At 40.5% G+C, this 25986-nt stretch overlaps 1 protein-coding gene across 6 annotated transcripts in view; it reads left to right on the top strand.

The window, feature by feature from the left end:
* The window catches only part of hspg2 (heparan sulfate proteoglycan 2), a 94838-nt gene that overhangs the window by 38691 nt on the left and 30161 nt on the right, over positions 1-25986 (top strand). For all 6 annotated transcript variants that reach the window (XM_039604040.1, XM_039604042.1, XM_039604043.1 and 3 more), the window contains exons 4-41: positions 1734-1840; positions 1994-2052; positions 2349-2521; positions 3569-3694; positions 3840-4031; positions 4225-4344; positions 5410-5541; positions 5900-6044; positions 6618-6775; positions 6899-7039; positions 7175-7338; positions 7421-7600; positions 7794-7990; positions 8299-8446; positions 8963-9090; positions 9318-9404; positions 9628-9686; positions 9936-10003; positions 10167-10307; positions 10478-10651; positions 11142-11321; positions 11411-11529; positions 11633-11744; positions 12415-12528; positions 12710-12837; positions 12951-13037; positions 18364-18431; positions 18572-18633; positions 18742-18882; positions 20062-20253; positions 23531-23623; positions 23710-23799; positions 24191-24421; positions 24514-24627; positions 24721-24848; positions 25313-25399; positions 25563-25621; positions 25791-25955. In XM_039604040.1, the coding sequence (XP_039459974.1) occupies positions 1734-1840; positions 1994-2052; positions 2349-2521; positions 3569-3694; positions 3840-4031; positions 4225-4344; positions 5410-5541; positions 5900-6044; positions 6618-6775; positions 6899-7039; positions 7175-7338; positions 7421-7600; positions 7794-7990; positions 8299-8446; positions 8963-9090; positions 9318-9404; positions 9628-9686; positions 9936-10003; positions 10167-10307; positions 10478-10651; positions 11142-11321; positions 11411-11529; positions 11633-11744; positions 12415-12528; positions 12710-12837; positions 12951-13037; positions 18364-18431; positions 18572-18633; positions 18742-18882; positions 20062-20253; positions 23531-23623; positions 23710-23799; positions 24191-24421; positions 24514-24627; positions 24721-24848; positions 25313-25399; positions 25563-25621; positions 25791-25955 (4869 nt within the window). The remainder of the gene's footprint in view (positions 1-1733; positions 1841-1993; positions 2053-2348; positions 2522-3568; positions 3695-3839; positions 4032-4224; positions 4345-5409; positions 5542-5899; positions 6045-6617; positions 6776-6898; positions 7040-7174; positions 7339-7420; positions 7601-7793; positions 7991-8298; positions 8447-8962; positions 9091-9317; positions 9405-9627; positions 9687-9935; positions 10004-10166; positions 10308-10477; positions 10652-11141; positions 11322-11410; positions 11530-11632; positions 11745-12414; positions 12529-12709; positions 12838-12950; positions 13038-18363; positions 18432-18571; positions 18634-18741; positions 18883-20061; positions 20254-23530; positions 23624-23709; positions 23800-24190; positions 24422-24513; positions 24628-24720; positions 24849-25312; positions 25400-25562; positions 25622-25790; positions 25956-25986) is intronic.

Raw genomic sequence — 25986 nt, forward strand, 5'->3', positions numbered from 1 at the left:
GTGATATGCAATTATCCAAAGAACAAGGAAAGGGTGAAGAAAATTATATACACCAAGACTGTGTATAGCGGCTGCACACAGTAGGTGTGTATGTGAGCAGATTTATTGTTTTATGCATATTTGGGCATGTATGTTTCTAACTAGAGGCTGAGCAGATGCCTACTTAGAACATGACTCTTTGCTTTTGGCACGGCAAGTAGCATCTCACTGCAAGAAACAGTACAAATATTGACTTCCTCCCTAAATCCACACTACCAGCCTAAAATCAGAGGTTGGCAAGCCCATCCTAACAAAGTGTTGGCAGGAGTGTGAGAATGGGGCACCCCGCAGGCGCAGGCTATTTTAAGTTTCATGGCTAAGCCTGTGACATTGTAATCATAATATTACAGCGAATATTTTCCTCAAAACGAGTCGCACATTATAGTTGTTTTGTACAAGAGGGTATATCAACAATTTGCGAATGTTTCAAAAGCCTTTAATGCAGCTAATTTCCCCGTTAAATTACAGTGAAGTACTGGCAGAAGCTATTATTTTACAGTGTGACTCCTATAATCTACCACAAGTGAAGAACAATTGCCGTGCTGTATGCTTCTACAGAATTTTGTTGTTAACTATCTGGATGCCATTATTGTTTTTGTTTCTCCTGTAATCATCGCAATCTATTGTTGTAAAATATATTAATATACTGTGAATCATTTTCTGAAAACATTGCACATGGTTTACAGGATCTCAGTCTGCATGCTCTCACCTTTTAACGTGACGCTTTCTTAAACTATGTGAAAATCCCTAAAGTCCTTGCATGGTATCACTGCAGGAATGTTTGTTATGTTCTCAACGTTGTAAAACCTCATTTAAATAAATGTCTACTTGCTTGCATTGCATAAAAACTCGACTTAACTGCAGCTTGTGTTTGCCACACATTTGAATGCAAAGTGTTCTGTTTTTAGCTGCTGAACTACATGAACAAGGAGTCTAAGTAGGCCATTGATGTAATCCTCTGACCCCTTAAACTGCTCTCCAGCCTTCCTGCCTCACAAATGTATGACTTGAGGAGGGAATGTTGAGGCCTTCTTCTAGAGTCATTCACAGAGGATCTTCTTCTTCTTCTTCCTCCGCAGCTGCTGGCACAGTATTGATGCTGACTTTACTCCTACTGACCTTCCAAGTCTGTGATATCATCAGCATTCAGTCAGGAGATCTGATGCAAACTTCTGGCCTTGTTATTATTGAATGTCCCGAGTATTATGTGTGTTTGTAACTCATTTCTATCATTTGTCACTATTTAAATATGTTTAAAAATGTTCAATTATTTATTTCCATGTCTGTGACCCACAGAATGGCACGCACAAAAGGAACGATATGCCTTGATAGTACAATTAAATGGTTATTTTTCAGTATGTGGAGGAGTGTGACTGTGTCAGTGTGTGTCGGTTGTTGGCCACAGACACAGTTGAGATATAGAAATAGATGCTGTAATTTGTATGTGGCTTTCACTTAAGCCGCAGTCGTGCTTTTCAGTTTTTACCTTCTGAAACATTTAACCAGAGGTTTTCCTGAGGAAGGGAAGTTCAAAACAGTATCCCACCTCACAGTGACCATGACTATAGTGACTTGAATGCAGCTTATAACATGCGCACCTGACAATAGTTGGATATTAATGCTGAGCCTGCGGTGTTTTGTCTGTTACTTTGCAGTTTAACTAACAGATAATTCTCCCCACTTTGTGTTTCTAGTTTATTACAGAGCTTCTGTCAACTTCACCTCCCTGGTTTACGGTCCTGAATACGAAGAAATCTTCTCTCGTGAATTTGTCGAGCTTTCTGAAGCAGTGGTGGACACGGTATGTCCTGTTCTCATAAACTGTGCTAAATAGCGCTCTTGTACAGTATGATAAGACTGTTACTGCCTTATAAGGTGAAAGACATTTTATTTATGACTTTGCTAATTTAAGAATGTGTGACTGCGTGTCTAAAAATTTATTTTTCCTCCACAGCTCGAGTCAGAGTACAACAAGATTCCAGGTGTCCAGACAGTCAGTGTGATCCTTGTTAAGTAAGAACATACACAATATTATTTAAATATTTATTTGTGGCACTTAAAGTAGCTTTATTTTGTTGTCTGGATATTTTTACCTTGCCAGGTGATATTTCTTCTTGTTTTTCCGTATTACCCAAGGCCAGTAGGCCAGCAGCATTGTAGACATTCAGTCAGTAATACAGGAGCAATAAGTAAGTCCTTTCTAGGACAGCCAAAGAGAAACTTTGCTTTTAACAAGCTTTATTGTTTAACATATGCAGTGCATGCCACACAGTCTGTAGGCTCAGCGGGCCTTCTTTTGGTCTTTGCAGAAAGGAGATAAGAGAGGATGGCGTTGATGTATTTGTGGAAATAGATGTGGGCTCTGAAGACAACACCAATGAGGAACAGATCCGCAGCGTGCTGTACAACGTGGTGAAGGAAGGAGCAATTGCTTCCTACAGCACATCAGTCCAGGGCTTCCAGTTCAGACGACTTGGAGTAGGTAAGACCTCAAGAAGTACTGAAACAGGTGCCGCTGTTACCCAAGAGTTTGCTGTATACTTACAGCAGATGAATATCTACCAGAGGGGTAGGCAGTTACCTTAACATTTCCCTCTGGTTTATAGCTGAACCTTTGCATTCAGTGGAGCATGTAGCGGACCCAGGTTTGTATTTTGCCATGCCTGTTGCATGGTGAGTTAGAAACTGTAGTGCATTTAGAAAGAACAGTTGAGCATTTGTGTCTTTAATTTGATGTGTATAAGTCCTGTTGTCTGAGGAATGTTTTGCATGGAAGCACAGAAGTGTGAAGCAGACTTTGAGTCTACTTCTGAGTTTGGTCTTTGAAGTGCAGTAGTGCCCAATGAGTATAAAGTATCTTTGCATGGCATGAGTGTGATTAGGAATGCAGCTTTTTTTATTTTCCCCACCAATTCCACAAAACTCTTTATACAGACATGGCAACTAATAGAGTTAAATGGTAACTTAATCTTTTATTTGTTTATTCAGGTGACAGCATTGTCATTCATCTGTCTGTCTCGTTTTGCTGTCTTTGTGTGTCTGTGTGTGCAATCTATTCTTACAAAGTATCTGCAGCCTGTGTTCACTGTATCATTTGTCATTTAGTTTGTGTCTATCTCTTTTTTGTGTTCTCCAGTCTAGTCTGTCCAATGTTGTCTTGCCCGTCTAATGTAATCTGTCTAATGTGTGTTTATTGTGTAGCTGCCATGTTGGTTTGAACTTATGGTATATTTTATGGTTACCGGAAAACAAACACTAATGAAAATCTTGTAATCTTCTTGAAAAGCTCCTTAATTATCGCAAACCTTTCAGATTTTGTTTATTTTTTCAACACTTCTGAGTTGTTCTTACTGCAGTAGAGTTCCAGGAGAATTAAAAAAAAAAAAATTTAATTTAATTTTTTAAAAACTTTTGTGTTATTTGTGCTTTAATATGACGTTAGGTAGTTTTTGGCTGTACCATAGTCAGTGCTTGCATTTGATCCTTCAACATCCCCCTCCCCCCTGCTTCCCCTCTGCATCTCTAATAGTAACCCCCAGTGTGAGACCCTGCATGCCAGATGAGCACAGGTGTGGTGATGGGACATGTATCCTAATGGAATACCTGTGTGACAACCGACAAGACTGCAGAGACATGAGTGATGAGGTCAATTGTGGTGAGTGGCCTCATTGTGAGTGGTTGGCAGTTTACCGTGGTCAGTTATATGCTGGAATAATGGCTGTTTGATGTGTGGGACAGTAATTAGCGCCTGTGTACATTTTTGCATAGGCCTAATGAAAGACTTGTGTCACACTCAATAGGGCCGATTATTCCGATCATCACAACCCCTGCCACCACAGTCGATACAACCCAGAAGGTAGTAGGTCCCCCCGGCCCACCTGGACCCTGCAGAGTGGATCAGGCTACATGTCAGACTGGAGAGTGTATACCTCGTGACTATATCTGTGACGGTCAGCGGGACTGCCCAGATGGAAGCGACGAGTTTAGATGTGGTGAGTAACGCAGCCCTGTACATGTGAACAGTCCCAGAGAGCAACATTCTTTTTCAGTTTTCAGTTTCAGTTTTCAGTTTTATTTGTCATATGCATGTTAGCACAGGGTCAACATTGCAATGAAATGTATTTGACGAGCAGACGACAGTCACTCAGCTCATGATCCCTGATCAGCCTCTTGCCTTTTTTGCAGGTACTCCATCTCCCTGTGAACCCAATGAGTTCAAGTGTAAAAACGGTCGCTGTGCACTCAAACTTTGGCGCTGCGATGGAGACAATGACTGTGAGGATAACTCAGATGAAACCGACTGTCGTAAGTCTCCATTTCTTTTGTGAGACAGTAAAAATCTGTCTTGAAGGAACAAGTAAAGCTCCCTTACCTCTCTGATGTCTGTCTCTTAAATTTAAACAACAATGTTAAATCTAATTTTGGATTTGTTAAGTCATCTTATTATTTCAAATCCTAGTGTGGGTGGCATGATAGTGCAGTGGTTAGGTTCTGGGTTCAAATTCCACCTGGGGTGTTTTGTGTGACATTTGAATTTTCTCCTGTATTTTCATGAGCTATTTCCAGACACTCAGGCTTCTTCCCACAGTCCAAAGACATGCATGGGGTTAGGTTAATTGGTTATTTTAAACTAGCTGTAGGTGTGAATGATTTTCTGTCTCTATGGTTTAGCCCTGGGACAGATTGGTGGCCTCTCCAGTGTGTACCCTGCTGCTTGCCCTATGACAGCTGGGATAGGCTCCACCCCCCACCGCCATATCCCAGAACTGGTTAAGCAAAGGAAAATACTTGCGTGTGAATATGAGCACACTTATTTACAAAGAAGGAACAAATCATAGGCCTCCGAAACTTTCCACAAATGTATGTATTGCCACTGAGAATAAGTCGCTTTACTGTGAATGTGACCTAGATGAAGAAAAAGTCCATCAGTGTTTTTTTGTGCGTACATATTAATAAATAATTTAATTAAGGATAGGAGGATAGATCCATGATAGGTGTCCTTCTTTTATCATTCTTTATGTTAAGTGAGGCCAATTAACACATTCAGGTTCATATATTAAATCCAAAAATAGTGTTATTTATCTTCTTATTTGACTCTGTAAAAAAGCACCTTTCCCATTCATCCATCCATCCATCCACCCATCCATCCATCCATCCACCCATCCATCCATATCAGGGTAAGGAGCCTATCCCAGCTACCGTAGGGCAAGAGGTGGGGTAGCACCTTTCCCATAATGCTAAAAATGATAGTTTATTGGTTGCTGGTGCTAAGCAATTGCTATGAGCCTTTCTGACCTTGATTCAAAGCTGCTGTTTATGTTGCGAAGGGATATAAATATGCTATTACTTTTCATCTTGTCATCACTGCAGCCTCCAAGGGCCCTGATGACAGGTGTGCTCCTGAGCAGTTTGAATGCCTGAGTGATAACAAATGTATCCCAGCTAGTTACCAATGTGATGAAGAGCCAGACTGTGAAGACCGCTCCGATGAGTATGGCTGCAGTAAGTCTCACTCCAGTGCCTGTCCACATCTGCCTGTTAAAAGACTCATTCTCATACACATTCAACTCCTTTCTTTCATATTTTCATGCAAATCACTTCTCTGACACTACTCTGTAGATTGCCTCCTTTGTACACTTTGCCTAATTTGCTGTGAAACAGGCTCTTTTCATATGTATTCAGTGAAACACAGAGCTTTTTGTGAGCCCTCCATCCCTGAACTAAGGAAATTGTCTGTCCATAGCAGAGAATTTGACTTCCTCGGCCTTTATGAGCTTCACTCGCCAAATTCCAGTGACATGCCAGCTGTTTTGTAAATGTGCATTTAGTTTTTGTTTATTTCCTTTTTGACTCCTCGCAGCCCCTCCTGCTGTAACAAGCCCCCCAGAAGAGTCAGTTCAGGTTGCACGGGGAGCCACAGTAACATTCACCTGTCAAGCTGTTGGAGTGCCAACACCCATTATCACCTGGAGACTCAACTGGGGACACATTCCTACCAGCAACAGGTGGGTTTGATAGGAAACTCACCACCTCTGTGATTTTTGTTCATCAGGTCCGTAATCAAACCTAATTTAGTGTACACATTCAGAAACTCTTAACCTCTGATAATTCAAAGTTTAGAGAAAAAACAGTCAAAATGGCCTAAAATATCTATGAATTGAAGTTTGTTGATGTTATTTTTTAGTCAGTCTGTTTCCAACAAAATTTCTTTATCTGATAAAAGCTAGAAGTCATCTGCAGTAGTCTCTGAAGATTTGAAAATCTCTGTCAAGGTATTTTCCTCTGTGATACAGTTTCAGGTGAGGAGGCTATTGACAGTGTAGCTGATCTTTTCAGCTTTGACTCTTCATCTTTAGGCCCATGATTGTAATTACCAAAATATTTGTGGTATACTCCAGCTCCAGATGTTGCAGTTTCGAAACGTTCACTCTAGGCGTAGACGACTGCATGTTCGGTTTGGGCAATTACATTTAAATTGATGGATTTTTATGTAACAGTGATTTTTAAGACTGTAACAGTGAGATGTAAAGGAAAGCTCTTTGTCTTTTTCCAATGGTGCTTTATTTCTCTATTCTCAGGATTACCGTGACCAGTGATAATGGCCGTGGGACCCTCATTATTCGTGATGTGAAGGAGTCAGATCAGGGGGCGTACACATGCGAGGCCATTAATGCTAAAGGCTTGGTGTTTGGCATCCCAGATGGAGTGTTAACTCTTATTTCAAATCCAAACCCAGGTACGGACACATCCCTTGGGCCCAGCATCAACGTGACTACAGTTTTAACAACAAACATTAAGTTATGTACCTTAGAAACTATATGATAAGTGTACTTAAGTTATACCCACTTGTTCTTTCCAGGCAACTGTCCTGATGGTCACTTTAGCGTGAATGGCCGCTGTTTGTCCTGCTTCTGCGCTGGAATCTCTAAAAATTGCAAGAGCACTGGACGTTATCGCAACCATATCAGTCTGCGTTTCACAGAGGAGGAAAACTTCAAAGGCAAAAAAGCTTTTAATGCATATGTGTATGATTTAAGCTAACAGAACAAATAAACTGTCAGCTAAAATATCTTTCAAACTTTTATTCCTAACATCAAGAGCTAACATAAAATAAATCTGAACTTATCAATTCCAGGAGTGAATGTTACCTACCCATCGAGGCCTGGTACTCCTCCTCTTTCCTCCACTCAGCTCCTTATTAACCCGGAGATGGAAGAGTTCCAGCTTGTCGACCTCTCACGTCGTTTCCTTAACCTCGACTCCTTCTGGACCTTGCCTCGCCAGTTCCTGGGCAATAAAGTAAGGAGAAAATAATTCACAAGTCTCATTTTAATGGCCTTATAGGGGCACTTATTCGTGTTAATCATTCCATTTGTTTTAGATCGATTCCTATGGAGGATCATTGAAGTTCAAGGTGCGGTACACACTAGCACGCGGATTGTCCGAGTCTGTAGAGAAGCCAGATGTGATGCTGGTTGGAAATGGGCGCAGGCTTGTGTACCGCAGAGGCAATGGCACCCCTCCCAATGTGGTCAACCAAAAGGAGATTAGATTCACTGAAGTAAGGGCTCTGGTTCAGATTCTGCACAATCCTGTGGTAACTTTGTAATGATGTAATGATTATATGTGTTTTTGAAAATGTAGAAAGATTTTATAGGTCATGATGGAGTAATAATCTAATAATGATCAAAAGTAAGATGAATTAAGCACTTCCACATGCATTATGTTAGTTAACCTCCTTGTTAATTTTTTAGGACAACTGGCAGCACACCAGTGGTCGTTTTGTGACCCGAGACGAGCTGATGATGACCTTGGCCAACCTGGAAAGCATCAGCATCCGCACCAACTATGATAACCACATGGTCAGTGTGGCACTCAGTGACATTGTCATGGATACCACGACTGTGGAGTTCAGCGTTTTGGGTCATGCTAAGGACGTTGAAGAATGCAGGTGCGTTAAGTGAGAAGGAGGAAACGACCAGTCTGTTGGGTTTCTCCAGTGTGTACACATGTAGTCTAAAGAGCACAATACAGTAATAAATTGATTATTTCATTGCAAGAGCTAATTTTATGTTTTTACTTTGGTGATTATTTATAATAGTTTCATCTCAGTCTCTTTTCTGTCTAATGCAACAAGAACAACAAAAAGTCTGTTTTTCAGTCAGCTGTTTTTTATTTACCACAAAGTGTTGTAATTTGCCTCATCATAGTTTCATTATGAAAACCATGCTTGATCATTTGTATTTTAATCTTTCCCAGATGTCCTCCTGGATACACAGGCCTGTCTTGTGAGATGTGCTCTGCTGGTTTCGAGCGTGTTCCCGGTGGCTTGTATCTGGGAACCTGTGCTGGTTGTAATTGTAATGGACATGCTACTGCCTGTGATCCGATCAGCGGACAATGTCTGGTAAAAAACCCCAAAACAAAACAAAAAAAACTGATTCAGACAATTTTGTCTGTACAGGATATATAACACACGCATTAGAGGATGATTTGTTTAGCCCAGGTTAAAAAACAAAAGCAGAACAAAATAGGTTGTTTAGCCCTTTTTACAGGCTTATAGAGCCTCACTACCAGCACCTATGCAAGTAACACCTTTTGATTAAAACAGGAAAATAGTCAGAAGTTGGTTTCATGGTGGATGCATAATGGAGCAAAAAGGCTAAGAAACAGTTCCAGCATATTATTCGCTGCAAAACCCAAACTTGCTAGTTATGATATAAAAAATACCCCAAACTTCCCCATGATTCCAGTCTTGCATGCATGCTTGGGTCCAGTTTTATTGGTAGAGTCATTAACAGTGGTATCACTCTTCTCATTGAATTCTTAACAATAGCAAAACCCAAAATATTCTCGAAAATCTTAAATGTACTTTGAGTGACATCTGTGTGAGTGAATTGACTGTGTGTTCTCCTAACCACAGAGCTGCCAGCACAACACAGAGGGCCCTCAGTGCGACAAGTGTCGTCCTGGCTACTTTGGCGACCCAAGCCGAGGCCGCCCTGATGAATGCAAGCCCTGCCCTTGCCCATACACTGAGACATCACGACGGTAAGGTCACAGACAAATGCTCAAACACATCTACAGTACAATAAGGAAGACTAATGCATGCGGAAACAGTCTTTAAACAAGGTTTCGCTGGTAAATAAACGGAGCTTTCTCACTACTCAAGCTGAGCTCATTCAGATACGCAAATACTGTTTTATGCATTTCACATGCTACTCATTAAACTGCTGCTCCTAGATTTTGATTCATTATTCTTTCTGTGGACCTTGTAGGTTCTCTGACACCTGCTTCCTGAACATTGACCAACAGCCAACATGTGACGCATGCAGGCCCGGCTATACAGGAAGACGCTGTGAAAAGTGAGGAAACGCTTATCATTACCTGTACCTTATCACTGAGCGTAATTAAGAATCTGTAGGATATGAATTAAGCTGTACGACTCTCTTGGGGCTGTTTGCAACAATGACTGTCGTATTGTATGGTGCAAAATTAAACAGGTGGTTTCTCAAATATGCCAAACGTATTTAAAATTAAAATTAACTGCACATTGATATCTACTATATCTCTCTCTTTTTTTTCCAGGTGTGCTCCTGGTTATCAGGGTAACCCTCTTCTGCCTAATGGAAAATGTGTTCCTGTCTGTGAGTACACTTACATTAAAGAAATCAAAAGACCTTTACATTATTGTTTTGCTTGTTGAACTAGTCAGTTATTCCGCCGTATGATCACAAGAAGACCTAAATCTTGTGTAATGATTCCCATCAGTTTTTCCCCTGGGGTTACAGTAGATTGTAGTGTGTGGTCATGGCTTAGGTATGCAGGGTGGCTGGAACCCTCCCAGGTGCACTTTCTTCCCCATATGTGATCTTTCCACTGCTCTGTCCCTGCAGCAAACCCATCTACCAAGTGTGATGAGAGAGGAATTGTCAGCTCCAGCAGCGGGCCATGCAGCTGTAAGGTATGGATGCAGTATGGTAAACATTTAAATCGTCAGTTGTTATAAATCTGCAAGACTGAGTTTTTCTGCTGCCATTTTTTATCAAAGGATTGAAGGGCTTGACAGGCACATGGACCACATATGTGACTGTGTTTGCTTATTTGCTTCTTTGCCTACGTTGCAGAACAATGTGGCAGGCGCTCTGTGTGACGAGTGCAAGCCTGGGTTCTTCCACCTATCAGGGTCCAACGCTGAAGGCTGTCTACAGTGTTTCTGTATGGGCGTCACCAAACAGTGTTCCAGCTCCACTTGGAATAGAGAACAGGTGGGCTGCCAAGCTCTGAATGGAAAAAGAAGGAGCACATATATTTGGTACCATGATGTCACTCAGTGTTTGCTCACTAATGCTGTATCAGCAAATCTTTTCAGGTTCTAGATTTCTAGTGAGAAGCAATGTGCAAACGCTTCAGTCAGACTTGTTTCTGCATCTCTCAGGTGCGAGGCGGCGTAAACGGGCAGCTCTTCTCCCTCTCCAATAGTGCCAACACTAATACTATAACTGAAGGCATCTCACAGAGGGGCTCCTCTGGAGTTGTCTACCGTTTCTTCTCGAGTCTCCCTAATGACATCTACTACTGGGTCCTGCCTCAGAACTTCAGGGGAGATAAGGTGAGGAAAACTAACAAAACAACAACCAAATGAGTAGCAGACAGGGAGCAAGGAAAAAAACATACATGTTTAAGATGATTTCTGTTTTCTGATTTCTATGTTGTCAAGTAAGAAGGCTGCCTTTAGCCATGCACTGAGGCTCTTTTGGACCTTTGGCTTGAATTCAGAGTCAAAGCCAGTCAAGGATGTCTTGTGACTCCCCTCACAGTATCAGAGGGGTGAAATACCTTTCCACTATTCAGTTTGTTGAAATGCTCACCTTTTCAAAGCAGATGGGCATACTTTATTAATCTGGTTCTGCTGGGAGTTTCTTTCTGTTTAAAACTGATGATGTCTCTCTGCTGTCTCCAAACACAAGTAATGTCTATATTGTAATGTCTTGATATTACTATGTAAAGTGCTCTTAGATGACCTATGTTATGATTTGGCACTACACGAATAAAACTAATTTGATTCAAATGAGCATTTGTTTTCAACATGTTGCTACCAGGTGACAGCTTATGGCGGAGAGCTTCGCTACACAGTGAGCTTTGAACCATTTCAGCGCTCTCGTGTGATTGATGGTCAGCCAGATGTGGTTCTCCAAGGCAATGGAATCTTCCTGGAACACTACGCTCAAACCAGACCGCTCCCACGTTTCCCACAAATTGTCACCGTGACCTTCCGAGAGGTGTGTTTCAGTGTTTTTTGGGAGTTTAGCTAAACCTAAATCCTCATCAACATTTCACTTTCGCTTAATTGTTTTTCTCTGGCTGACAGTCTGAATGGCGTCGTGCTGACGGACAGCCGTGTACTCGTGAGCACCTACTGATGGCGCTGGCAGACGTTGCTGTCTTCATGATCAGGGCCAGCTATGCTGACAATTTGGCTGAGAGCAGGTATGCTGGGAGGTTCCTCAAAGAGTGTGGAAAATTTTCATGAATCACATATTAATCCGAGAGGATCACACTGCTTCACATGTCTTTTTTATGCGTGATTTAGTATCTCAGATATCCAGATGGACATTGCTGTCCCTCACTCAACTGGGTATGAACGTGCTCTGGAGGTGGAAGAGTGCGCCTGCCCTCAAGGATACAGAGGACCGTCTTGCCAGGTAAACATGAGGAGAGGAGTAGTCTAGATTATTCTAGATGAGATGACAAAACTTAATAGCTGCAACTAATGATTATTGATATATGATTCTATTCATTGTTATTAGTTATACAGAAAGAGGCATTTTTGCTTTGGAGTTTTTAAAGTAATGGAAAATGAAAAAATTCTGCACTAATGTCTCTTTATAAATAAATCAATAATTAATTATATATGCAGTTTTGCACAGGAAATATTTTCCCTCATGTGAACTACAGCTGCCAGTTAAATCAGTTTATTGTATCAAAGCAAGAATAACAGGATGTAAACATTGATGGTTGTTCATCTGAGGCTTGCTAGCTTCAAGCTTCTGTAGTCCGTTCTATGTGAAACTGCAAACTCCATCCTCTGATAATGACTGTAAGGTTTTTAATCTGGTCAAACTGATGTTTTGAATTGGTACGAGCAACTTTGCAACCTTGGATTTCACTGAAGTTATTCTGACAAAGGAAAGAAAGCAAAGCCACCACAGATGTGTCTAAGCTTGCTGGAAATAAAGTCTCCCAATTTTTTCCATAATACTGCTTGACGATAATTGCAGTCTGTCTCGCTCCGGCAGTGGAACAAAGACATATTCCTGTTTGTCATCACTTGTCTCTCACCTGAGGTGCTTTTCCATTTTTTCCATTCTGCAGGAATGTGACGAAGGGTACACACGGACTACCTCTGGGCTTTACCTGGGCACTTGTGAGAGGTGTGATTGCAATGGTCACGCCAGCAGCTGTGACCCGGAGACCGGCAGGTGTCTGGTAGGTTCTGTGCTACTCTTCCCCTCTCTGTAGCCTTTGTCAGTGCTGAGCCTTCTTTGATCTCTGACACGGAATGTGCAAATTATTTCTTGGCAAATCCCAACATGTGGCTACCTAAGTGCCATATCTTCAACTGTTCCATGGATCACACCTCTTTTTTTATGTGTTTCCTGACCTAAAGCAATGTCTCCATAACACTGCTGGCTCAAGATGTGAGCGCTGTCAAAATGGTTTCTATGGAGACCCTGTCACGGGTGGTGCTCAGGCCTGTAAGCCCTGCCCCTGCCCTGGAATCTCTTCTAATAACCAGTAAGTTTATGTCAGAAATGATTTTCAGTTTGCTTTTTTGTTCTTTTTCATGCTAAAGTAAACTGTGTGCAGGGCAGGATCATTCTCAATCGTCCTCTCTTTTTTTCATGCAGATTCTCTACGACCTGCTATCTGGATTCTGACGGCCAGCCGACCTGTGACAACTGTCCTCTTGGATTCACTGGCCGACGCTGTGAAAGGTACGTTGCTCCTCTTCTATTTCTTATCTCTCTATTTTTCTCTTTGTCTTCCTCTCAGGGTTGTCTAAGCACTGCTCAGTATTTGGGGTTACCTCGCTGGCCGGCAGAAAGGTTTCCAGGGGCTGGCAGTAGCACCGACTGATTTCATTCACAGCAGAGGGATATAAGCATGTCTGTGGTTCAAATTTCCCTTTTTTTCATGGTTTTTGTAGCTGAAGTATATCAAAAGAGGGATGGGATCTCTAATATATCTTTAAGGTTTTGTACTGTGTCCTCACAGAGCTGCTGGTGGTTCTCAGTGTTGTATTGTGGGTGTTTTGAGTTGCAGATTGTGAAGTTATTTCTGCTGCTACTAGTAGTTTTCTTCGTCCCACATGCGACATAGACCACTAAGGTTATTTCTCCTGTGGCACAATGCTGTGTCTTTGTTGTTGGCTCAGTTCCCTTCGTTGGTAACGAGGATGCCATCAGTCAGATTAGATTTTTTTTTTATAGAAAAGAAATATGCTAAAGGACAACTAACAGTTTGTCTATAGGAAATAGACTTTTTTTTTCTCTGTGTATCTTACTTTGGCTTTCTTCTCCTTTGCGTTATCTCCAGAAGCCTTTTTCAAAGGTTGCATTCTGCTTCACCTTTTTGCTTGGCTGGTAGAAAAACATTGTAGGTGCTGGCTCATGTGATTTCTGCACATATCAGTTGTTTTGGTCATAAATGTAGATGTGGCATTTATGTGGACTGTCTGGCTAATGAATCTTTGCCACCCCAATGGCAAAGATGAAAAGGTGACTTGGGTACACACCGCATCTTGTCATTTACTATGATATGAAGTCCCTGCCTGTATCCCTGCCTGATTTTGCTATTTTGATATTAAGAGAAGAGATGCCATCTGCAGACAGTTGTGGGGACCCATTCCTGGAGAAGCACACAGAGGGCTCCCTGCCTATGGGATGTGGACCTGAAACAATATTCAATTTCAACTGGGATAAAGAATTAGAACTCAATGGCAGTGGAGATGATGACACTGAAAATCCTTGGCCTGTTACTACTATTATCCCTACTAGGGCTTTACTGTCTACTGCATCACATCATCACAGAACGCAATCGACAAAAATAATCGGGATGGGTGTTGTCTCAGTCACCCCCAAAAGGTCAGTGTCCAGACTCCCACCACGCTTCACTCCAAGCCCAGAGAGCAGACAGTCAAGCTTCCAGCAACTTCTCCGGCTTCACCTGAACTCCTTTAACCGACGGCTTACCATGCTGGAAAGCAACACGCTTGATATGAAGGACAGCATTCATAGTATGGAGAAACAGCAGAGTCTTCTCAGCTCCCAGCTGAAAGAAGTTATCAGTCTGCAGACAGCCTCAGAGAAGAACAAGAAAGTTAGCGAGCTGGAAAAGAGCTACACAGATATGGAGGCTCGTCTGAGCAGACTAGAGGGGCGGTTAGAGATCCTAATAGATGGTTTCACAGCCCTGGCTCAGGAGATGAACAAGATGAAACGTACAAGACACATTTCCCGTTCACTCCAAGAAAAACGGGTTCTGCCTTCACTCACAACTGTCATTGCGGTCCCATTGCACTCAACACCTCAGCCTCAGGTCAGAGTTATACCTACTAAAATGTCTCTCACCAGTAAAGCCACTGTTCCCAAAAGCATACCGACTCCAGGTCTCCTCTCAAACAAACACAAATCTGCTCCTAAGACAGATCGAAAACTCCAATCAGTGAAAAACACAACAAACCTCCAATCTGTCAATAGGTCATTCAAAAATCAGTCTTCAGCAAGATCAACAGTCAAGTTGAAGACCAGTCAAAGTAAACCTAACACTAACCCAGAGTCTACACCTCAAACTCTAGTGAAGCCTCAAACAAAAAAGCCAGAGGGCAGGAGGGCTGCTGTGACACCAAAACATAATTCACAGCCAAGGCAAACAAAACTAAAGGAAGTTAAAGAAGAGGCAACAATCACAAAATTTCAAGTGGACCCACCACCTCACAACTCAAAGCCTGCTAAAATCCCTCAGCTGCAAAAACAGTCTGATCGGGCCAATAAAAAGGATCCAGCTCTACTTAACATAAACAATGGCCGTAAAAAGACAGTGATAGCAGATGCACCTGGAACAAAGAAGGCTCCGGAGGGTGTGAAAACTTCAGAAGATGATTCAAAGAAATTGCCAAAGCCTCACAAAGGTAGCTCTAACCCAGATGAGAAAAAGACTGAGCACAAGTTTGCTCATAAGTTGCCCTCTCACAAAACAAAAACTTCAACCAAGGCCACAGTGACAGCCACAAAGACTGTTAAGGCTACTACAGCCAAGAAACCTAAAACAACAGTAAGAAGGACAACTCTTGCTCAAATCAACGCTACCTCTCCAAAGAAGAAGTCAAACATAACAGTAAAAAGGACATCAACTCCCACTAAATCCAAGGCTGTTGCTAGGAAGAAAAAAACTAAAAAACACCAACATAAAAAGAAAAAATATTCTGAATCTGGAGTTTTGGACCTGCTGAGGCTCCTAAATGGAGATTCTAAATCTGCAAAGCAGAACAGGAATCAAGAAGGTTCTCTTCATATTGTCTTGGGAAAGCTGGCCATTCCCATCAAAATTATCCCTGATGACTAGAAAATATGTTGTTGTTGTTTATTTAATTTTTTCATTATTTTTTTTTTAATTTCCAGGCTCTGATCTTGGTCCTATTTATATAAACTACAATCATATCAATGGAATATAATGAAGGCACAAATATTACAGTATTTACAGTGACTTTTAATTTATTAAAGGTATAATATGCTTTTACAGTACAGACTAATACAAAAGTAGTTCTACTAAATGACCCTTGAGTGGTGTTTGGGGGTGTTTTCCTCTGCAGAAACCCAACCATTTTTTGTAATTTCGTCTCTCCCCTTTTATTCTGCTGCGTTTGCTACATTTCTAAGCTGCAATGTTTAGCCCAAACCAAAAACAAATTGCAGCATAGTCACAGTGGATATCTTTAAAAAAGCTCTGTCCTCTGCTCTCTGTGTGTTTGACGGCTGAGCTGTGCTGCTCACGCAGAGCACAGAGACCACAGGGGACAGCTTGAAGCAAAATTCCTCTCCCTCTTACTTGTCGAGTCATAAAAAGGGGCCAATTTTAAAGGGCCAATGTTTTGTTTAGGGGTTTTTTTGCAAACAGTAACCAACAAGTCCTGCATTTGATACCTTTAGTGTATTATACCTTTAGTCTGTAATGCAGATGCTGACATATTTTTAAGTGTATTATGTGGCAAAGTACTGTCAGAACTATTGCACACAATTCCACTATGAAGAGATTGCTTAGCATGTGAACCTTTCATATGTGTACTTTTTTCACTTCATTATGGGCATGCTACCTCAAATTTGACCCCTAAATGTTCCTCGGCATTATTTTTTCTTTAAAAAGTGCTTTGCGCATCTTGTCTATTTCCAGCATTAACACATTTTCAGTGCATGTTTCAAATGAATACAATATGTGCTGACTTCCATGAAAAGCCTTATATCGCTATGTCACTTTGTGATTTCAGGACAAAATGCTGAAATTAAAAGGGTGAATTTGGCCTTGTATGAAAAAGGTCGTAATGGCAGATTCAGGGTGTTTCTGGAACCGTAGCTTTAACATTAAGTCTTACCCTGGATGAAGATTACTCACTTTATACATTTTAATAATAAAGATCTGTCACCCTGTGAGTAGTCAATGTCAGTTACAAATGAAGTTTGAAAGTTTTACAGTATTTTGTTAAACATATAAATGTAACAATAATTTGCATGGCTTGACATGGTTCTATACATAAAAGCCTGTCAGTTCACCACTTTGATTCCAGACTGTAATCATTTTTTCACATTCATGGTCTCTGGAAGATGAAGCTTACAGACACTGGTAATACCCCAATTGTTCTTCTAGCACTACAACGTGTGAATTTAAATGAAATATCTTGACATCTCTTGTCTAGATCATCAAGATAACAATAAAGATTTCATCACATGAAAATTAAGAATTTGTCCAATGTCTTGGTTTTGTACCAAATACTTGGGCTATGAAACCAGCTCTATGATAGAGTTCAAAATTGTGACTTTGAGCACGTTTAGCTCAAAACAAATTGAATATGATTATTGTCTGTAGGAAATTATACTTTAGAGAAAACTGTAGCTTAAATGTGGATTTTTCTCTTGTAACTATTGTAACTATTTACATTTTGTTGCAAGTATTTGATGGCAGTTCAAACAAAGGCTTTGGACATAAAAAAAAAAGAATCCAAGGGCCAAATTCTCATATTGTTGCTTTTTATTGTCATGTAAAAAAAATTGAGTGTTGCTTTCTGCATATTCGGAGATTGTTCTTTGCGTTTTACATTTTTATAATTTCCATATGATGTTCTTTCAATATGACAATTTTGATGTACTGTATGTTTGATTTTTGTTATTATGATGTCTGTAAAACAAGATTAAGTTAACTCCTTTTGGAAAGTTCTTTAAGTCCCAGTAGACAGTTTGAATAGTGTTTCTGAAAACAAGTTTATAGCATGGAAGTCTACTTTCTTGGCTGTTGACCTATGGACCTTCCAGAGGATAGGTGAGGTAAGACTGACAGCAGTCGTCCCTGCACAAATTGGGTTTGGATTAGCCTGGTGACAGTGCCAATGTGTGCTTGAGCTGATGGTGCTTTGCTTTTCTTTGTCACAGTATCAAAAATGATCACTTTCTTCCGCCTTAGCATCTCCTCTTTTATCTGCTCCTAGTAGCTACTATTCTTACCTCTGCTTTCTTTGTTGTCACATGAGTTCTGTTGTTTAGATTAATCATTTTTTTCATCTTGATCATTTTTTTCTGGTTTTCTGTAAGTTGTAGTGTTTCTGTTCATTTGAAAAAGAGATTTCTCATTTTCAGCTGTACAACACTCCTGTGAGAGATGGGATCAACATCTGAGACATGTTGAAAGTTTTATCAGAGGCTGTGCTTCATCCATCTCCAGTACAGGCAGTGTTTAAAACCTGTTAGTATACAGCGGAAAAGCTGGGTGATTTGGTTCATGTTGATGTAATGCTAGCTGTCTGTGTAGATGCGTATACTTGCTGAATGGAATAACAGAATGGTACATGTGTTTCTTGTCTGAGTCACTGAGTTCTTTGTTTCTCGCTGAGGTCTGGTTTGGGTCAAGAAGATGCCTTAAAGGACATTATTCATCAAATTTATCTCTTCTTGCAGGCTTCCAAGCTTCCTGCCCCATTGTTCTTCAGGTTAATACTTTTTGCATCCTTCTTCACTGGAAATATTTACTTTAACATGCTATCTATTTTTATTTCAGATGTGCTCCAGGATACACTGGTAATCCACTGCTTGGACAGAGCTGTAAAGTTGGAAATGGACCTGATGGTAAATTCAGTATTTTGATCTAGGAAAATAACAAATCTTTTAACATGTTGTGCCTTATTTTTATAAGGAAAATACAAGTTGCAAAGATACCACTCGATACAGAGCTTACTGTAATCTTCTACCCTTCTGCCTTGTGACAGAGTGCTATAACTGTGACCAAAGAGGGCGTGAAAGCTGCAATAGCGGTGTGTGCAACTGCAAGGTGATCAGACATCGTCACTTCATGTTTACATTAATTCCCTAGGTATTTTCACCTTCTGGATATTATAGCATGGGCCGCTTGTATCTTTTTCCTCTGATGCTGGTGTAGATGAACGTTGAAGGCCAGTATTGCTCCACCTGCAAGACTGGGGCCTTCCATCTGAGCCAAGAAAACAAAGATGGCTGCCTGTCCTGCTTCTGTATGGGTGTCACTCAGCAGTGCTCCAGCTCAACCTACTACAGAGATCTGGTAAGACTTTAAATAATAGTAAAAATACAAAAACACATACAAATAGTAAAATTATTCACGAACAGCAGAACATTTAATAATCAAACCAAATGCATGTTTGCACTGTTATACAGTAGCAGTGATTATATCAGCAAATGAGTTACTCATTTACATGTGAGAGGAAAAATGTGTGGTCTAACTCAGGAAAGGCTAAATTTGCCTTTATCATAATTTGCTTAAGTGCTTCTAAGCCAGTGATTCTGGACAAAGATCTACTGATATTTCCCCATGTAAGCAATTATTTCCAGGAAGAATAACTTCTGTTTTGTTTTGGGGGACTTTTTTGGTTAGAACTGCCTCAGGGCAACAGGGTAAGAAACATGAAGTCTGTAAGACACATAGATTATATTTTTAGAGTGGTATTTATGCTTATTTAATGTAAAAGAGGCTTGATAGCTTAAGTCAGGGTCAAGGCCCAGCAAAGACTCTAATATGGCCTACTGGACAGCGTTAGAAAATGTGATGGAGGGCATAAATCTTGGACTTTTAACTGTATTTTCATAAGTTTTACAGTGTTTCCTGCTGATAAAGACCTCCGCTGTGGTCATTCATACTACACCGAAGTAATTAAGTAACAAATAAACAATTCAGTGACAGAAAGGTTCCTGTTTTTTATTATTGCAACTTCCCCCATTCCTGCTTTGTTCATTGGTACCTTTTTTAATGTATCTTTTGTAGTGGGTCTCTATTAAACCCTGGACTCTCATTATTCACGTGCAAGAAGACCTTCAAGTCTCATGCAGTCTGTATTAAGCCTGTTTAGTCTGCTTCTCCCTTCCTTATAGCAAAGTTTTTTTTCTGATTTGCTGCCTCTTGGAAATGAAAGATTTCAGCACAAGGTGTTATGAGAATATGACATCACCATATTAGGGGTACCAACTTTCACTGATATGAAAGTGTAAAAATGTGTTTGAAGTGGAGCGTTTAAAACCGTCTGAACTCTGAGCATTTGGATCAAAGAGATGACTTGTAACTATTCTGTGGGAATGTTTAATAGGAGCGTCTTTTATCACTTTAAAACTTTGCTATTAAAAAATGAGGAAATGCAAAGTAGTTTTCTTTTAAGCACCTTATTTATTAATGTTTTTTTAAGTTGTACTGCATTATTTAGTGGCTTGTATGCTTAAATTTGTTTTGTAGGTGTCCTCAGTCTTTTCTCCAGGGAACTTCCAGGGATTCGCTCTGGTCAACCGTCAGCGCACCAGTCGCATTTCCACTGGTTTCACTGTAGAGATTTCCACTGAAGGCACTCAGCTGTCCTACAGTAACTTTGACTACCTGGGACAGGAGCCTCACTACTGGCAGCTTCCAGGAGTTTACCAGGGTGATAAGGTCAGTATTAAAAAGAATATACCACAGATACAACAGTGAAAACACCCCCGTGCTGCATATAAACATGCTCAGCAGCACACATCAGAAACAACTAGACCATCCTACTCAACTATTTTCTCCCTTTTGCTGCTTTTTCTTACTTCAAGCTTCAGCCGGTCCTTTTAGAGTGAACTTGTTTATCAATCTTTGCGTGATTTCTTTCCTTCATTGCTGCAGTGGTTTCATCTTTTAAATCTGAACAGCGTTTATATTGGTAAAATAATTTGTATAGCTTTGATGACCCCGGTGACGACTTACATAATGTAGCTTGTTTTTTGTGTTTGTCTCCCTCTCCACGCTCTATAGAAAAATTCTCATTTTGCTCGAATGAAACGAAAAGATCAGGTATAAAGTTGTTGTATGTTGTGATTGCAGTTTGATCATATAAAATCTAGTGATTTTTTTCTGAAGTGCAGTGTTACCTGGCATGTTTCAAGTAACTGTACTGCATTTGAAATACGCTGGTTGATGTACAATAATAATAATTATCATGTTATGCATGTGCATATATCGTGAATATGCACTGAAAAGTTCTGTGATCATTTATCTATACTGGCACAGTTACTTATTAGATGCATGCCGTTTTTACAGCTGTGCATGCATTTTGCAGCTGAAGGTGGCAAACAAAGGCCTCTTAGAGTTACCCACTTTTATCAAAGTCCATATTCCACATCGCTTTCTGCTTCACATGATACGAGCCCTGTGGATTGATCATTAATGGTCCATTAAAGAGCTTCATAAACTTTAACTTTTACTGGAATAACACTGCCATAACACTTGCAAATACCATCAGCTCAGTGGTGAGCAAAGTGATCAAAGAGCTTACTTTATCCACATCAATAGAGTGATTCATACTTGCCAGAGGAGCAGCTAAGGAAGGATGCTTCCATCTGGAACCTAATGGCCACTCAACGTAAAGACCCCCACAGAACCAAAAGAGCTAGTCAGGTATTTGGTGTGACCTGCACTGTAGATCGGAGAATGTAAAACTCGTGTGTCTAACAAGAATAAGTGATGCACAGTGTTTTTGTGGACATCTATAGAAGTAACATCATCATCTTGGTTCATAGACGTAGCAGCATGAACACTTGGGTTTGATGAAGTGGGATTGAGCAGAAGCACATCGTCAGATATGAGTGTGTGTGCATGTGAGTGAGTTATAGAGAACTCTGGCATGAATAGCAAAATCTTAGTTTCTTACGTGAAAGAACTTTTTAAGTGTTTTGTTGGTGTGACTGCATTGTTTGAGTGGAAATAATAGAATGAGCCTATCATGGGCAGCATCTACAATAACTATATAAAAACTGATTACCTGTATAACCTGGTGTGTCTAAAAAAGCTTTGTCACTTTTATTGATAGTCAAGCAAGATTTGCATGGTAGGTCCCCCTTCTCTTGGAGTGGGTATATATTAGGTTACCTATTGTTTGTCTCTGGTACACCACTTTCCCCTCAGGGTGCTGTCAGAGAGCTGGATGATGAAGTCTGGGCACTTCTCTCTAATTTCTCCAATGGGCAAGCTGGTTCTCCTCCATTTTTTCCCTCCTATAAATCCTCCTCCTTTTCATCATCCCCGTACTCTTCTCCCTATACTTCACGAGTCCCGACTTCCTCTTCGTCTTCCTCTCACTCTCGCTGGTCTTTGCGTAATCTGAGTCCCCCACCCCCCCCATCTGGTATCTCTTCAGTTAGACCAACTCGACCCCAACCTTACTCCCCAGGCCATGCTCCTCATCTCCAGGTACACTCTGTCAGAGATTGCAAGAGGTTTTGTTCATTTTTTGCAAGCCTTTTGTTGATGTCTTCCATTTCTTTTTGGGGCCTGGTTCTCCCGTGAATCAGCAGAGCAAGAACACAGTGAGCAAGTCTTATAGTACAACTGGTGGGACCAGCAAGGTAGATAGTGGAATGACTGAGTGACTAACTTCATGTCCATTATAATCTTAAAGCTTTAAAGTTAATTAATTATTAATTAACAACCATCTTTTTTTTTTTCATTTGTTAAGGTTTGTTTTTTCCAGAAATTTTAAATAAAACTTAATTATAATTTGCGAAATTAATGCTGAATATAATGGGTGTAGTTCATAAACACTAAAGAACGGGTAGTTGACTTAATTCTAGTGATTAATTGGAATGGAAGTATTTTTCGTTGTTAAGCAAATCACTCCCACTCACTGCTGTCACAGTGTGCACTGTAATTCTCCACTTAACACTGGTTTTATAATGGCCTGTCATTATGCTGTTGTCTGGTTTAGAACCACATCTAATTGAGGCACTTGTTAAGCTGTCATTGCCATATTACTGACTGTACAAGTTGCTGTTTTAGTTGTCAGACAAGGCACAGTGTGAGTGCTCTGTTGTTATCGATTGGCAGCAAAAGACTCTTTAATAACACTCCTACGTGAAAACATCTACTTCAAAGTGTTTAGTTGCATGTTATGTTTGTCCCCGATACTTCCCAGGCATACTTTCTGGAATTCTTGCTTGCTTGCTTGTGATTTCATCTTGCTGCTTAACTCTCGCTCGCTTCCTGTGGCTTATTCTCCTTCCTCCTTTGCCTCTCAGTACTTTCTGGTCTACAAAGGTTTCAACTTGCACCAGGATGGTCTGCTCTACTGGCAGCTTCCAGGGCAGTTCACAGGGGATAAGGTAATTGTGAAAACTTGGCTCGCTCCTGGTCATCCCCTTAGAGGTCACATAAAATATTGCACTCCTATTATCCTCAAGCATTCCTACATAACTGTCCACAAAACCTATGCCCATAGTTTTACAGTTGTCCCCCACCCTTTCCCTTCAGTGTAGCTTCTTGGTTTCCTGTCCTACATTCCTCCTGTGTATTAAAATGTGAGGGCTTTTTGCCATGTTATGATTGGAGTTTTGACTGCTGGTAAAGTGAGATGTAATGCAAAGGTCAAAAATCATGTTATTAGATTTTCTCTTAATTACGTGATGAAGTGATGAAAACATGCATGGCAGTATACGTCTCACATGAGACAAAAGCAGCAGATGCAGCAATGTCATGACTTTCATTCTTTGCTATTGCCTCAGGCTTCAAAAGCATACTATAACTTCCATAAAGCAAGTTGATTGTATCTTTCTTTTTTAATGACCTTGGAAAAAATAACACAATCACAGAAGCCATTAGACATCCATCCCATGGATAAAATTCAGGGAATGCACTTTTACAAATTTGCAAAATGTAAATGAACGTTAACCTGACATAAAACGTCATGCTTTAGGTGGGGTCCTATGGTGGAAAACTTAAATACACCATTTCCTATGTGGCTGGTCCAAGAGGGACACTCCTTGACGATGCTGACATTCAGATTATTGTGAGTATCTCTGGGAAATTTGTTGATTTCTACCACTGTTACATGCATTTAGAGGATTTGCTCACCTGCTTTCATTTTTCCTTCAGGGTAATGACATCACCTTGGTAGCCCGTCAGCCTTGGCAGCGGAGGCAACAGGGCAGAGAGATGAATACATTTGAGATCGTCTTCAGAGAGGTGAGTGGTTCATAATTTAGCCTTGCTGTTCAGATCTGTTATAGTGTATAGTAATATGCTATAAGCAGATTTAATTATAAGTTAGATTTTTCCAATTTAAATATATTTTTAATACTATAGGCCTGTGTTACATATATATGTATATATGTATATATATATACATATATATATATATATATAGATAGATAGGTAGGTAGGTAGATAGATAGATAGATAGATAGAGATAAAAACTACAGCAAATTTTGGGCTTGTTGAAGTGAAACCATCCACGACTAAGCCTCTCCTTTGTTTTCTTACCTTCCTGAAGCTGACCATGCTAAAACTCACTTTTCTTAAAATCTATTCATAATGCACACCAATTGCTTTAGTCTTTCTTTTTTTCTCCCACTAGGAAAATTGGCGTCGACCTGATGGCATGATTGCCACTAGAGAGCACCTGATGATGGTTCTGGCTGATCTCGATGACATCCTGATTCGAGCATCCTACTCCACAGAGATGCGCTCCTCCAGCATCTCTGACATCAGCATGGAGGTTGCTGTGCCCAACTACAGCGGCTTGGCACAGGCCCTCGAGGTGGAGCAGTGCCGATGCCCACCTGGATACCAGGGACTCTCCTGCCAGGTCAATATTTTTTTAAATAAATTTCTCAGATTTTTCTTTCTTTTTCATTTTTTACCTGATTGTGCCAGAATAATATATTGTTGTTTTTTTAGGACTGTGCTCCTGGCTATACCCGCACTGGTGGTGGCTTGTACCTGGGTCACTGTGAGCTCTGTGAATGCAATGGTCACTCTGACTCCTGTCACCCGGAGACCGGCATCTGTTCAGTACGAAGCACCAGATCAACTTATGATTGATATTTTTCTTTGAATTAAAGCTTCCTGACAAGATCTGTAAACAGAGTATTTGCCTTCTTCCAGAGCTGCCTACATAACACTCAGGGTGAGCTCTGTGAGCAGTGTGCTCCTGGTTTCTTTGGTGACCCCACTGTTGGCACTCCAGAAGACTGCCAGCCATGTGCCTGCCCTCACACTGACCCGGACAACCAGTAAGTTCTGGCACGGATATTAAGACGTTACATTCCAGCTCTATTTATAGCTCAGGACAACTGTCCAGTACAATTAACCCTGTCTTGTAGATTTTGGAGTATTGGTGAAACATTACCCTGTTTACTACAGGCTTACATCAAGTCCTGCATATTTCATTATCCTGATGAAAGTGTCTGATTTTGCACTTACATTTCACTTTACCATAAAAGAATTTTGCTGTTTCATGGTAACGAAATACCAAATCTGTTGAAAATAATTAATTTGAAAAAAATTTGCATGTTTTAAACACTTTGCCTTTTTACAAAAAAATATTTATGCTGTAGTTTTACCTTTAAGATTCTTGGAACATATGAATTTGCTTACATGTTTTCCCCTGAGTCCAGTCAAAATTACAAGTAAACACCAATTACTTGTTAACTGAGTTTCTAGACCAACACTTTTACTTTGTGTGTAACTTATGCAGGTTCTCCCCTACCTGTGAGAGCCTTGGAAACGGAGGTTACCAGTGTACTGCCTGTCAGCCTGGCTACACTGGCCAGTACTGTGAACGGTAAGATAACTGCTACTCTCAGAGTGAATACCTCATGTGTTTGTTTCAAACAAATCTTAATAAGATGATCATTTATGAAAATACACTGACTGAAATTTCTGTAAAAGTAAATTTTGCTTTCCATGGACTGTTGTTGAGATGGGGTTTTTTCTGTGCCTGTCAGTTGTGCTCCTGGATATGTTGGAAACCCACAGGCAAGAGAGAAGTGTCGTCCAAATGATGGTAAAGTTTCCACGCTTCCAATAAAATAAATGAAAGCCTTGTGCTGTAACTGTGCATGAAATCTATAGGAAACATAATAATTCAGAAATTTAAGAAATTTTTGACTGTTCTCACAAAACTCTTCTCAGAGTGAATTCCTGAATGTTTATATTGATCCTTGCACCTCCAGTTGCAGCCCCACTCGTAGTCAGAATTTATCCAGAGAGAGTCCTAGTGCCACAGGGAAACCCTGTCACTCTGCGGTGTCAGGTGTCTGGATCACCTCCACACTATTTCTTCTGGTCGAGAGAAGATGGACAGCCAATCTCCAGCAGTGCTGACAGACGTAGACAAGGTACAAGATTCAGCCCTTTGACCCTAAATGT

This window comes from Oreochromis aureus, linkage group 20 (assembly GCF_013358895.1).
Source record: "Oreochromis aureus strain Israel breed Guangdong linkage group 20, ZZ_aureus, whole genome shotgun sequence".
Classification (NCBI taxonomy): Eukaryota; Metazoa; Chordata; class Actinopteri; order Cichliformes; family Cichlidae; genus Oreochromis; species Oreochromis aureus.